The 13197-nt window shown below is 40.6% G+C and overlaps 1 protein-coding gene across 1 annotated transcript in view; it reads right to left on the reverse strand.

Moving 5' to 3' along the window:
* slc27a6 (solute carrier family 27 member 6) overlaps positions 1 to 12409 on the reverse strand; it is a 29723-nt gene extending 17314 nt beyond the window's left edge. The window contains exons 1-5 of the mRNA XM_079600830.1: positions 11782 to 12409; positions 10709 to 10918; positions 6708 to 6866; positions 5402 to 5526; positions 3553 to 3747 (exon numbers count right to left, since the gene is read on the reverse strand). Of these exons, the coding sequence (XP_079456956.1) occupies positions 3553 to 3747; positions 5402 to 5526; positions 6708 to 6866; positions 10709 to 10918; positions 11782 to 12253 (1161 nt within the window). The 5' untranslated portion in view covers positions 12254 to 12409. The remainder of the gene's footprint in view (positions 1 to 3552; positions 3748 to 5401; positions 5527 to 6707; positions 6867 to 10708; positions 10919 to 11781) is intronic.
* Between the last annotated feature and the right edge of the window lie 788 nt (positions 12410 to 13197).

Here is a 13197-nt window from a genome sequence, read left to right on the forward strand (position 1 = left end):
TTGTCGTCATTTACACACACACACACACACACACACACACACACACACACACACACACACACACACACACACACACACACACACACACACACACACACACACACACACACACACACAGATCCAGATCCAACTCCTCCCACCTTACATATACCTAAACCTACCCATCTCCACCCCTTAGATCTGGATCCAACTCCGCCCCCTGGATCTCGTGTACTGCAGTGAGGAGCTACTGTACTAGACAGCTTGAGATGCATCCTTGAGACACAAATCCTCCAAGCCTTTTAATAACCAAATGTTTCTTAGTATATGTTTACAGAAGGAGATACAATGATTACGTACATAGAGTTTCTATACTGAATCCACTGCTCTATTATGAAGACGCTAGGAGGTGAAGGTGTGTGTAAATGTCTGTGCGACTGACTGCGGAGCATTCATGAATGAGCTTAAATACTATAGTTGATTAGAGGAGGTGGAGTAACAAATCATGTGAGCGTCAGCTGATAGTGTTTAGCGATCCATGGTCTGCCGGAACTACGCTTCAATTCCATTCGATCACTCAAGCTCTATATGTGAAAAAATGTGTTCGCTCTGAGGAGGTCAGTGAATTCAAGTGTGGGACTGTGATAAGATGCCATCTTTGCAGTAAGTCAGTTTACGAAATTTCATCCTTGCTAGATATGCCATGCTCAACTGTAAGTGGTTTTATTGTTATTTGTTGGAAAGTGGAAGCGTTTAGGAACAGCAGCAACTCTGCCACGATGGCAATGCTCTGCTGATTCCATTGATATTAATATCAGAACAAAGACTGTGCGGCGGGAGCATCATGGAGTGGGTTTCCATGGAGCAAGCCTCACATCACCAAGATGGAGTGGTGTGAAGCACCACATTTTTATATTGCGATATCTCAAAATAATAAGTATCGTTACTCCCCTACTACCAACGCAATTTTGTTGATATAGAAACCAATGTAGATATACTGGAAAACTAAAGAGCCCCAGTGTTTGGCATATGTCTACCAACGCAGTGTCATTGTCATAGGAACCAATGCAGCACCGAGACACATCAGATCTGAAAAGCGTGGACAGTTAATAATTTAGATCAGATTCCAATCAGATACAACATACCAAGACATTTTGGACAATGCTATGCTTCCAACTTTCTGGGACCAATTAGGGGAAGGCCCTTCTATTCAATGTGCACAAAGCAAAGTGAATAAAGACATGGTTGGGTGAGTTCGGTGTGGACGAACCTGACTGACCCACACAGAGCCCAGACCTCAACCCCATCCAAAACCTTTGGGATGAACTGAAACCGAGATCGCTAGCCAGGTCTGACCTCACTAATGCTCTACTGGATGACTGGGCAAACATTCCCACAGAAACACTAACAACTTGTGGAAAGCTTTCACAGAAGAGTCGAAGCTCTTATAACTAAAAAGGGGGACCAACTCCATGTTAAGGTCGATGTATCCAGTTCTTATATAGTGTATACACTATACAGTCGTGCTTGATTGTTTGTAAACCCTTTAGTATTTTCTGTATTTCTGCATAAATATGACCTCAAATATCATCAGATGTTCACAAAAGTCCTAGACAAAGAGAACCCAATCAAACAAATGAGATAAAACTTGGTCCACAAAACATGTTCCCAACAGCCCTCTGGCTTGTCCTCTTGATCTTTAGCAAACTGCAAACGGACAGCAATGTCCTTTTTGAAGATGTTGCAACTCTGCCACGCACACCATGTTCTCCTGATGGTGAACTCATGATCATCAACATCAGCCTTCAGTAGCTTAAAAGTTACCCTTGGATCCTTTGTGACCTCACGGACTATTACACGTCTCGCTTTTGGAGTGATCTTTGCTGGTCGACCACTCCAGGGGAAGGGAGCGATTGTCCTAAATTTCCTCCATTTGAACACAATCTGTCTGTAGTCCAAACTCTTTAGAGATGGTTTTATAACCTTTTCCAGTCTGATGAGCAACAACAACTCTTTTTCTGAGGTTCTCAGAAATCTTTGTGAATTGTGTGGGTTTCATTTTTAATATTTTAAACTGAATTGAAGCTAAGTTGAACTCCAAGATTTGGAATGGATTTCTTGTTCATTAGCAACCCAATGCCGTTAGCACTTTGAGTTTTGAAAATCAAATGTAAACATTTTTAAACCTGCACATATAAAATGAATACCGTATGTCCACACAGAACTAGAGTATCTTTTGGGTATCTCTTGACCCCCTCACACAAGCACTCATCAACATGGGTGTCTATTTTTGTTGCATCTCCAGTACTTCATTTTTGTTCAGTCTCATCTGTTTTTTGACTGTGCAACAACGTGCTTAAAAAATTAAGCTGAGTATACAGAGTACTCTTGTTTAGAAAAACTGGACTGCTCACATGTGCGCTGTACCAAACACTAGCGTATGCGTAAAAACCTGTACTTTGAGCTTAATTTAGTAAAAAGCTTACCGTATTATCCGGACTATAAGTCACACTTTTTTTCATAGTTTTGCTGGTCCTGCGACTTATAGTCAGGTGCGACTTATATATCAAAATTAATTCATACTGACTGAGATTAACCAAGAGAAAACATTACCGTCTACAGCCGCGAGAGGGCGCTCTAGTTGGCGGAGTTGTTCAGAAGTGACACCGAGGAAGAACTCGATGGATTTAGTGTTGTGGAGTGAGATCGGGAGCTTGGTGAACTTGCTGACCGGTAACTTGTTGGACTCGCTGGCTAATATTAGTTTAGCCTATTCAGCCTCCCAGGTATATGTTCTTTATGCTATTGTGCAGCTGAAAAACTGTTAACATACCGGACACTATTCAGCCTGTTGTTCTGTGTGCTGTTGTGAAGCTGAATAACTTGCCTTTCCAGATTAAATGTCTGTTCTTGGTCTTGGATTTTGTGAAATAAATAAATAAATGCGACTTATAGTCCAGTGCGACTTAAATATGTTTTTTTCCTCTTCATGACACATTTTTTGACTGATGCGACTTATACTCCGGAGCAACTTATAGTCCGGAAAATACGGTAATTAATTTTCCGCCTGAACCAGCACATAGCATAAAAACAAAGAAACACACTCAACAAGAACATCTTAAAGGGTAACTAAACCCTGAAACAACTTTTTTTTAGTTAATGATCTGTAAGACTGGGGCTTTATTATTCCTGTTCATTGATTCAAGTAATTTTTTTGACATTTGGGTATAAAGTGTTTTAATTCTTCAATATATGGTGTACAAGCGTCTGAGTGCTGCCCTCTTCAGGCTGAACGGTGGCTACTGCAGTTGAATTTTCCAATTGGAAGTTGTTTAGTTACCCTTTAAACACACAACACGGATTATATTTCTGCTCCGGTGGCCATTGACCCTCGGTCTTTGACATAAAAGCAAAGAGATGCAAGAAATGAATTATGGCGCAATCCCATGTTTGATGTTGAGACGCACCCTATAGATCTAGTTTAAATATTTACTAAGACTTGCTTATCTTTTTGTTGCCCTTTAAACTTGACAATCATAAGCCCGCGGTGAGTTGAGGAGTTTCTGAACTGACCTTGTAAAAGAAATTGGAGCGCCCGACGGCTCCGACCTTGCCGACGTGGTTCATGAAGCACAGGTTTCCTTCGGTGGAGCCGTAGATCTCACACATGCGGATCTCCCCGAAACGCCGGAGGAACTCTCTCCAAACGTCCTGCCGGAGACCATTCCCAACTCCCATGAGCACCCTGTGGTCCTTCTCATTCTCTGCCTAACACACACACACACACACAACGCACATCAAGACGAAGCTATTCACGATCAATTCAACTCTACTTACATTTATTTGTATAGCGCTTTTCACAATACACATCGTTTCAAAGCAGCTTTACAGAGTCCACTTTACAATTTAGAGTGATCTGTTATCAGAGTTATGCATTTCATAAACGTACATATACAATCACAGTTAGCTAACAGATGACACAGTCTCTCATGGTGAGAGCTTCATGACAGAGACTACAGAGATGCGCCGGATGCCCTGAGAGAAACCGGCATGTTGAGGATTGAGTCCAGGGAGTAATTAATGGGGGAAAAAGTTAAAAAGAAAATGTGAATAGTGTTTGACCTTTCAGAACTCACTAGCTAGCACACCGCTAGGGTGATCTGGGTGGTTTGTTATGTCAGAAGAGCTCACTCTGTGGCTCGGGTCACTCCTTCAACGCAAGTCCAAGTGATTGTGAGTGGGTGAACAATGCGAGCCAGTCAGACCAGCAGAACCACTCCATATCCACAACCGCCTCGTGGATGTGTGTGCTGTCAGTTAAAGGTCATCAGCAACATTTCCTGCTCTTCCTCGAGACATGTGCCGCTTTGGAAACTCGTACTGTATATGTGGATGTTCCTGCAGAAAGTGTCCTTCTGGTCTTACGTGCCTGTCACTGTAATGTTGTGTGTGTTTGCTTAGCTAGCACATCGGTGTACGGACTGTCCGGGCCGTTAGAGGACGGGCACAAAGAGATCTTTGACAGACTCTGGGACACGCTGAACCGTGAATGAGAAACATTAACAAAAGAGCCGTCTGTCAGTTAGCCATGAAAACGCTACACAACCGAAAAGTTCGTTTTCATGGATTCGCAGAGCACATGGATTCATTCTTTGCAGAGTTCGTCCGGGTGACCAAAGACGCTTGTGTGAGCTTCTGCGTACGGACCCTTCTGGAGTCATGGGTCCATGGCTAAAGTAATGAGGCGTGACGCATAATGAAGACATTAATGTGGAACTAACAGGACCATGGCGGGTCTTATTGTTATGAGATTATGTAATACATCCGCTTTCATTTACACAAACTAAAACCAAGCATTTATGATGTCAAAATGAACGGCCTGAAACGTCTAGCATCAACAGCAACACAAAGGGTCATACATGCATATGAGTCATGCTCAGAAACCAGCAGAAAAGAGATCACTCGTCCAAAAGTAAACATTACGTCATTATCGACTGTCCTTCCAAAACTTACTTTCTTCAGTGGAATTTCCATTCAACTTTTAATTAAAGGTTTCAGTTAAAATTAACAACAGAGTCCGAATTCAATTGCTACATATTTTTAGATATAATAATCAACCTGAGTTTTATACAAACATTTACATCACATTTTTCATCACATAACTCCAATTTGTTGTTGAAATACAAACATTTAAACAGTGGCTGTCATGAAAACATGTTTTTATGACAGATTTATTCAAGCATGCATTTGACAAAAATTTATAAATACTTTATTTATATGTATAAACTTATAATTTATTTATATGTATAAAATGTATAAACTTTTGCTGAAATTATCAGGCAAAAATGTCAGCATTTTCTGAGAATGACCCACATTACCCACACAGATGTACATGAGGACACAGTGAGACGAGGTACTGTACCACAGGCTGGTTGCACAGGTATCGGCACAGCTCTCCTATATACTGGAATATGGTGACATTGTGTTTCCTGCAGTCACTCCAGAACTGAGAGGCGGAAAACTTCTTCTTCAGGACACAGGTGGCACCTACATGACAAAAGCACAGAGACAGATATGAAACTGAACATTCATTCTGAAGCGCCTGGTAAGGCTGTTTTTGGCGATGAACATTACACAAGCATTAGACACGCATGCAAATTCTGTTCGGTTTTGGTGAAAGGGCAGAAAAATATTTTATCAGCATTAGACGGCTCTTGTACTCAAAGCATCGTCTGTGTTTAAAGGCTGAATGAAGGAATTAAGGAATGACCACACAAGCTTTGTCATTTATCCATGGTCAAAAGAAAGCATTTCCATAATCATCTGAGATAAAATGTAACCATACGGTGTACACGAACGATAACTTATAAAGATAAATGCGCGATTCTGTTTATTATAAGCACGGTGCAGTTCTGTCGTGTTGCTGTAAATGCTCGAGCTCTGTAATGCATTCTGATTGGCTGTTCATGTTTTTATCGTTCATCAACTGGAAAAAATGGTTCTGAAATATCAACAGCAATATATTTCTATCGTTACAGTTGTGCGGTGGACTCACAGACTTTTTAGAACTACAGTACTGTGCAAAAGTCTTAGGCATGTTAGTATTTTCAACCCAAAAAAATGGTTTTAAGACCGTTAAACTGTGGCAACGTCTCCAAGACGTTTGAAGAAACCTCACTGCAAACTACAGTACTGTGAAACGCTTTAGGCACTTGTGTAGAAATGTTGTAAAGTGAGCATGCTTTCAAAAAACAATGTCATAAATAGCTTCTATTAACTAAATCAATATTTGGTGTGATCACCAATTGCGTTAAAAACAGCTTTTGCACAGGTACACCTGCTGATCGTCTTTCAGGGAGCTTTGCAGGAAGGTTTCTTCAAACATTGCCACGGTTCTTCTGGATCTAGACACAGGAGAATCGTTGTCGTTTAGGAATAAGATCTGTGGGTGTTTGAATCGAGATCGGCATCTTTTAATCATTCATTTACTGAGACATTTTCTAAATATCTTCTTTTGTGTTCCACATTAGAAAGAAATGCATACAGGTTTAGAATGGGTGAAAAGAACAGGTTTGGGTGACCCTTGAAGAGCGAGTCATAAAGATTCTTCGACCCAATCTGTGTTTGGATTAGATTAAATGGATGTCATCAATTACCACATCAAGAAAGCATCAAGGTTTGCGATCCCCTACAGTTTTTTCACTAAAAGGTTTGATTAAGAGAATTACCCAATTCAATGGTCCCTCCAATGCCTACGAGCGAGGCTGCACTATGATACAGGGGGAGCGGCGTGTAGATGACATCACTTCCTGTCCCGCCGTACGCCCAAAACCCAGCTGCCGCTTTCAGTGACTGCAAGTGTGTGATGACTGCAGCTTTGGGCAGCCCTGCAACACACAACACACCATGACAATACAGAAGAGTCTGGCTCCTACAGGCAGAAGATACAGTATTAACAACATCATCTAAAAACATGGATCTTCACAAGTCAGTAGTCCCAGTTCGCATACTATCCGTCCTAAATAGTATTCGAAAATAGAATTAGTAAGTCCCAAATCAGAGTATGTTGAGATGAGTATTGCTAAGATACCCGGATGGTCTACTATTCCCGGAAGAATCCGAAGTGCAGATCCGGATAATATTGCACACAACCCATCGCACGTTGGACGAGGATTCGATTAGATTATTATCGATTACAAACACGAGTAAAAAGTGTTAAAAAACTACAGACATGGAGGTGGTTATGTAGAAAGGTTTAGATAAAGGGGTTTGAGTGATTAATTATCAGTATCTAACCTGACGAAAATGTATTTATTCAATGTTGTCTACACTATATTTAATCTGCAGCAGCAATGCAAACTTTTGTAAAGATACGTTTAGCCATTAACTTTTAAATGTATTTCTGCCAGGACCACTATCGTCAAATACGATTGGCAATTAGCACACAGTTTGGATTGGCGGTGTGGTTCTGTTCTGGGCGAGAACTCCCTGCGCATCCAGTCAGTCTAGCATGGATAAGAGCAGCAATAACCCTCCTCAGGGTAAACACAACAGAACCAACATGAATGTATTGCAGATATCATTAATTCAAGATTTTAAAGTACAACATAATTTGAGAATTTATTCTGATTCAAGGGGAATCTGAATGCCAAATCCTGACTGGAGACAGGAGGAGCTGGGGAGGGAGGAGGGTAATGCGCTCCTGAGAAACGCCATCGCTGCTGATAATACTGAAGAGCTTATATATGTGTACAGTGATAGGTATTCCTATAGGTAGAGGATCAGCTGAGAGTCACTGATTGCTGAACGCTAGTCAATGCATAACTGACGCTACGCTTGATCATTATATTCAAATTGCAAACACATGAGGAGAGTCTCTTCATGAAAGACCCACGACTGATGGATCAACGTGATACAACATTTCTCTCCGAAACGGTAGGAAATTAAATTAGATTGAATGGAGGATTTGAACTGTGACGAGATGATTGACAGGTGACAGGATGCACGTAACTAAGCAACAGAGCTGTCCGTTAAAGGTGACGAAGTAATATGAAGAGTAAATGAAGAGATGTCTTATCAATCACAAGTTCAGTATGGCGTACCACAAGGCTCAGTACTAGGACCGCTGCTGTTCACTCTGTACATGCTACCATTAGGAGATATCATTAGGAAACATGGAATTAGCTTTCACTGTTATGCCGACGATACTCAGCTCTATATTTTTTCAAAACCTAATGAAACCTACCAATTCACAAAATTAACAGAATGCATAGCTGATATAAAAACTGGATGACTAGTAATTTCCTACTACTAAATTCATAAAAAACAGAGATTGTAATTATTGGACAAAAAACTTCCTCACGTAATACCCTAGAATACTGTCTAACACTTGATGGCTGCTCTGTTAAAGGATAATTCCGGTATTTAACACCTTGAGTCTATATTGTAGTTTGTTTTGGATGAACAAGAGTGGTGGACAACATTTTTTTGACAATGGTTCCTCTCTCGAGTTTTTGACTATAAAAGAATTGGCCATGGACCCATTTAACATTGATCAATGGGCATGTCCGAAAATGTCATTAAAACAACCTTTAACATTAGTTTTCAAAACTGTGCAACTCACCGAGTGATTAGTGATGTTAGTTGATGTTCCAGAAACAAAAAGTGTTGTGAAATACAGTTTCTGTCGTGTTTTATTCGTCATTTTGTAAAATCCCATTGAATTCTGTTGAAGGACTGAGTGCTCGTTAATATAAATGCGCTACCGGAAACGGAAAGGGGGCTGTTTACATTTGGTCGATGTAGTCTTTTTGCTCGCTTCCGTTTCTCATAAGGCTAGCGAGCAGAGCAACTGTGCTCCGGGAGAGTAAGCGAAATAAACAAACAAAAGCTTCATTAATTGTTACTTGTAATATGAAGTTGAACTCGACTGTGACCGTGAGTGTCCCGCGAGACATAAACATCGGTTATCGCATCAAATATTGAGCGGAAGCTACACGGTTGTGAAGTGTCTGAAAAAATAGTTCCACTATAGCAAAATAAACGGATTGGAATCATATATTGCGACGATATATTGTTTATAATCCTCAACGAACACCACTAATCACTCGGTGAGTTTAACAGTTTTGTAAACGAACATTATTGGCTGTTTTAATGACATTTTCGGACATGGCCATTGACTCCAATGTTAAATGGGTCCATGGCCAATTCTTTTATAGTCAAAAACTCGAGAGAGGAACCATTGTCAAAAAAAATGTTTCCCCCACTCTTGTTCATCCAAAACAAACTACAATATAGACTCAAGGTGTTAAATACCGGAATTATCCTTTAAGTCTTCGTCGTCGGTTAGGAACCTGGGTGTGCTCTTTGATACCAATCTTTCATTTGAAAGTCATGTGTCTAGTATCTGTAAAACCGCATTTTTCCATCTTAAAAATATATCTAAATTAGGTCATATGCTCTCATTGACAAATGCGGAACAATTAGTTAATGTGTTCATGACCTCAAGGCTAGATTATTGTAATGCTCTACTGGGTGGTTGCCCTGCACGCTTAATAAACAAACTACAGCTAGTTCAAAACGCAGCAGCTCGAGTTCTTACCAGAACCAGGAAGTATGACCACATTAGCCCCGTTCTGTCAACACTGCATTGGCTGCCTATTAGACATCGTATACATTTTAAAATATTGCTGATCACTTACAAAGCACTAAATGGTTTAGCTCCGCAGTACTTGAGCGAGCTCTTAACGCATTATAGTCCTTCACGTCTATTGCAATCTCAAAATTCCGGCCAGTTAATAATACCTAGAATATCAAAATCGACTGCTGGCGGTAGATCCTTTTCCTATTTAGCACCAAAACTCTGGAACAGTCTTCCTACCATTGTCCGGGAAGCAGACACACTCTGTCAGTTCAAAGCTAGATTAAAAACACATCTCTTCGGCCTAGCAAACACAAAACACATTATAGACTTCTATAACTCAATGTTAGGCTGCATAGATTAGAACAGCCGGGACCGGGAACACTTCCCTTAAATCCTGATGTACTCGTTACATCATAAGAAGAAATGGCGTCTACGCTAATATTAGTCTCTTTGTTTATCCCGAGGTTTACCGCAGTCCGCCGGATCCAGGCCGTATCCAGATCTGATGAAGGACCTTCGCCTGGACACACACTCTCTTGCCCGTGAAGGCTTCTTTCCCTTTACCTCTGTACAGATTAAACGTTGTCTGGATAATTCCGGTTCGCGTGGCTATGTGGAAGCGATAAAAAATTCTGTATTATACATTTTTCAAGGCTTGTACCTTGAAACCTATTTCATGGTTTGTGTTCTCGAGACGTGCAAATGAGCGCCGGATCGCATTAAGGGTGAATCAATCAAATCTAACTTTATCTGGACAATAACTTTATTCTAGAGCTGCTGTAAAGCCTAAACAATCTCTGCTACCTTAATTTCCTTTTATCACTGTAATGCTGCTTTGAAACTATCTATATTGTTAAAAGCGCTGTATAAATGAAGGTGACTTGTCTAGTATGTCCCAAAGCTTGCCTACTCTTCTGCTACACACTCAAAAGAATGTACTTTTTCTTCACAAAAAAAAGGGCGTAGTATAAGTAGGTGAAGTGGACGCAGCACCGGTCTCTTTCAGGCACAGCGACGGCTTGGGGACTCTGAAGCGGTTCAACAGGGTCTCCGACACACTGAGATGAGGAGAAACTCCTCACATACCGGTAGTGCCTGAGGTGAAGATGTAGAGCGTGGGGGTTTTGAGGCAGGAGACGGCGCGGCGCTCGGCTGGGACGGGCTCGTGTGAAGCGCTCTCGATGTGATCCAGCAGACTGTGCACATCAGGACGAGCGCTCGCTGCACTCAAACACCACACGGACACACACTCCTCCCGGAGACAGGGCAGCATCTCCTCCAGAGCGCCTGCCAGATCTGCAAGCACAGCCACTATCAGTGCAAACCTTCACTTCAAACTACTCAAAGAAGAAAGAAACACATTAATGAAATATAAAAAAGAGCAAATAAATATATATATATATATATATATATATATATATATATATATATATATATATCATATACAAACGAGCAAAATAAACAAAATATATAACAAAATAAACAAAACTAAATTTCAACATAATACTCAACCCGTTCGAAAAACTAATCATAAATAATACGACACAATATTATAAATGCTTAGATAACTATTTACCTTTATTGTTTCACTTTATACATTGTATACCTTTAAATAGTATAATAAAACAAGTTTAAACTTTATCTTAAGGTGTCTGTGTTTCAGTGTAATTATACATGTAAGTACTGAGTAATAACTACATGTACTTGGTTAGGAATAGAGGTTGGTTTATGGTTAGTTGCATGTAATTGTTACTATTACTTATGAAAGATAGGCTATAATAGATTAAAATGTGACTATTTTAACATTGGGAATGTTTATAATGCACAGCTCGGCAGACAGGTTACCAGGGTAATAGGTCAAGGATTAAAGGGTCAAAGGTCAATCTGGGGTTGTCAATCTGTCATCATTCTTTCTTTAAGTTAAGACAGCAATTCGCTCATTAGCTATTTTGCGAGTATGTTTAATGGTTACTCCGTTTATGTTTGCCACTTTATATTTACATTAAGTTAGGTAAAAACAAAGAAATAAAAACCTGTTTTAATGGTCTTTCGCCTGTGTTAATGGCGAGATCTAGTTATTTCGTTCGCTTACATAAGTAACACATTTTAGGGCATTGTCGTGTACACATTGTCATGTAGAGAGCCGGAGAGGAGTTTACCGGCTCCGACCACCAGTAGTTTGGCTCCACAGCAGCTCAAGCAGTGCAGCAGTGATCTGGGCTTGATGTTCGTGTTGAGGAACGCCACGGCACAGCCCAGCTTGCAGAAGCCGAACCACACCGCGATGAAGTCGGGCTCGTTGCTCATGAGGAGCGCCACTGTGTCTCCCGTGCTCACCGCGTCCTGGAACACGCGCGCGACCCTGTTGCTGCGCGCCTCGAGCTCCCCATAGGTGTACGGTACTCCTTCATAAACCACGAAGGCTTTCTCAGGGATCCGCTGGGCTTGTTGAACAAACCTGTCTACGACCGTCACGACCCGCGAGGATCTTTTGTAGATCTCCAGACGCGCTCCGTAGCGTATGACTTTCATTAAATACAGGGCGTCTTTCCAGAAGTGTGGAAAACACAAGCGCTGCGCGAGATGCGCGGAGAGCATTCCCGTCAGCAGAGCCACGATCCATGACAACATGGTCTAAGTGTGTGTCAAAGTGGTCTAACCGTTAACATTGTTAAACTGCTTTGGGTTGGGTTGTTTAATGGATGTTATAAAACGCCGCTCAGCACTGTCATCCTAATTTATGCAACGTTCAGGGTGTCACGTGACTGTTGTTGTACAACCGTGGGCGTGTCGTCTGGGCCACGCGCTCGCCCTGATTATCAAGCTTACCCTCTGTCATAGGAGTTACCATAGCAACAGGGCGTGGCGCATATTCTTGTAGTTACAGCCCATAACAGCGACTCGGATGTTTTATTTTATTTACATTTTTTATTGTATTTTAAAAACATTACAGAATTCAATATCAAGTTCTTGACACATTTCTTTTACACATTTTCACATTTGGTAAGTACATCTTAAAAAAAAAAGGAATTTAAAAATAAAGGGCATTACAAACTGTTACATTAATTTAGCAGAGATACAGATCTTTGGGCTTTTCGATTTTTAAAAAAAACTTTACAGACTCTAAATACATTTTAAAGGCTGCTTTAAAATCAGCAAACTTGGGGATGGATGTTTTGTGGAATGTGTTCGAGAGCATGACGTAGAGCCCTAAACACGTGACTTTTGTTAGTTAATGTAAACTGCGAATTTGTTTAATGTAAAAGTCACATTTGTCACGTCTCATACACAGTAGCAATGTATACACAACATATATATAAAAATGTCTTTGAAATAAACCATTAGTAGTATTTTTTTTTAGCATAAAACCATTTTATTCATGTTTCTGTTTGTTTAATATACAGTGGACGGGACTGTTTACATTAGCATTTATTTATTTTATTTATTGCATTCTCGATAATACTTGATCAGATTCGTGAACACTGTTCAGTTCAAATGACAGTTTTCTGATGGAGTTTCCAGTCTGTGTGTTATTTTGGACCATTCAGTCCTTGAAAGGCATTTTGTTCTCATCC

This window comes from Phoxinus phoxinus (assembly GCF_949152265.1).
Source record: "Phoxinus phoxinus genome assembly, chromosome: 23".
Taxonomy (NCBI): Eukaryota; Metazoa; Chordata; class Actinopteri; order Cypriniformes; family Leuciscidae; genus Phoxinus; species Phoxinus phoxinus.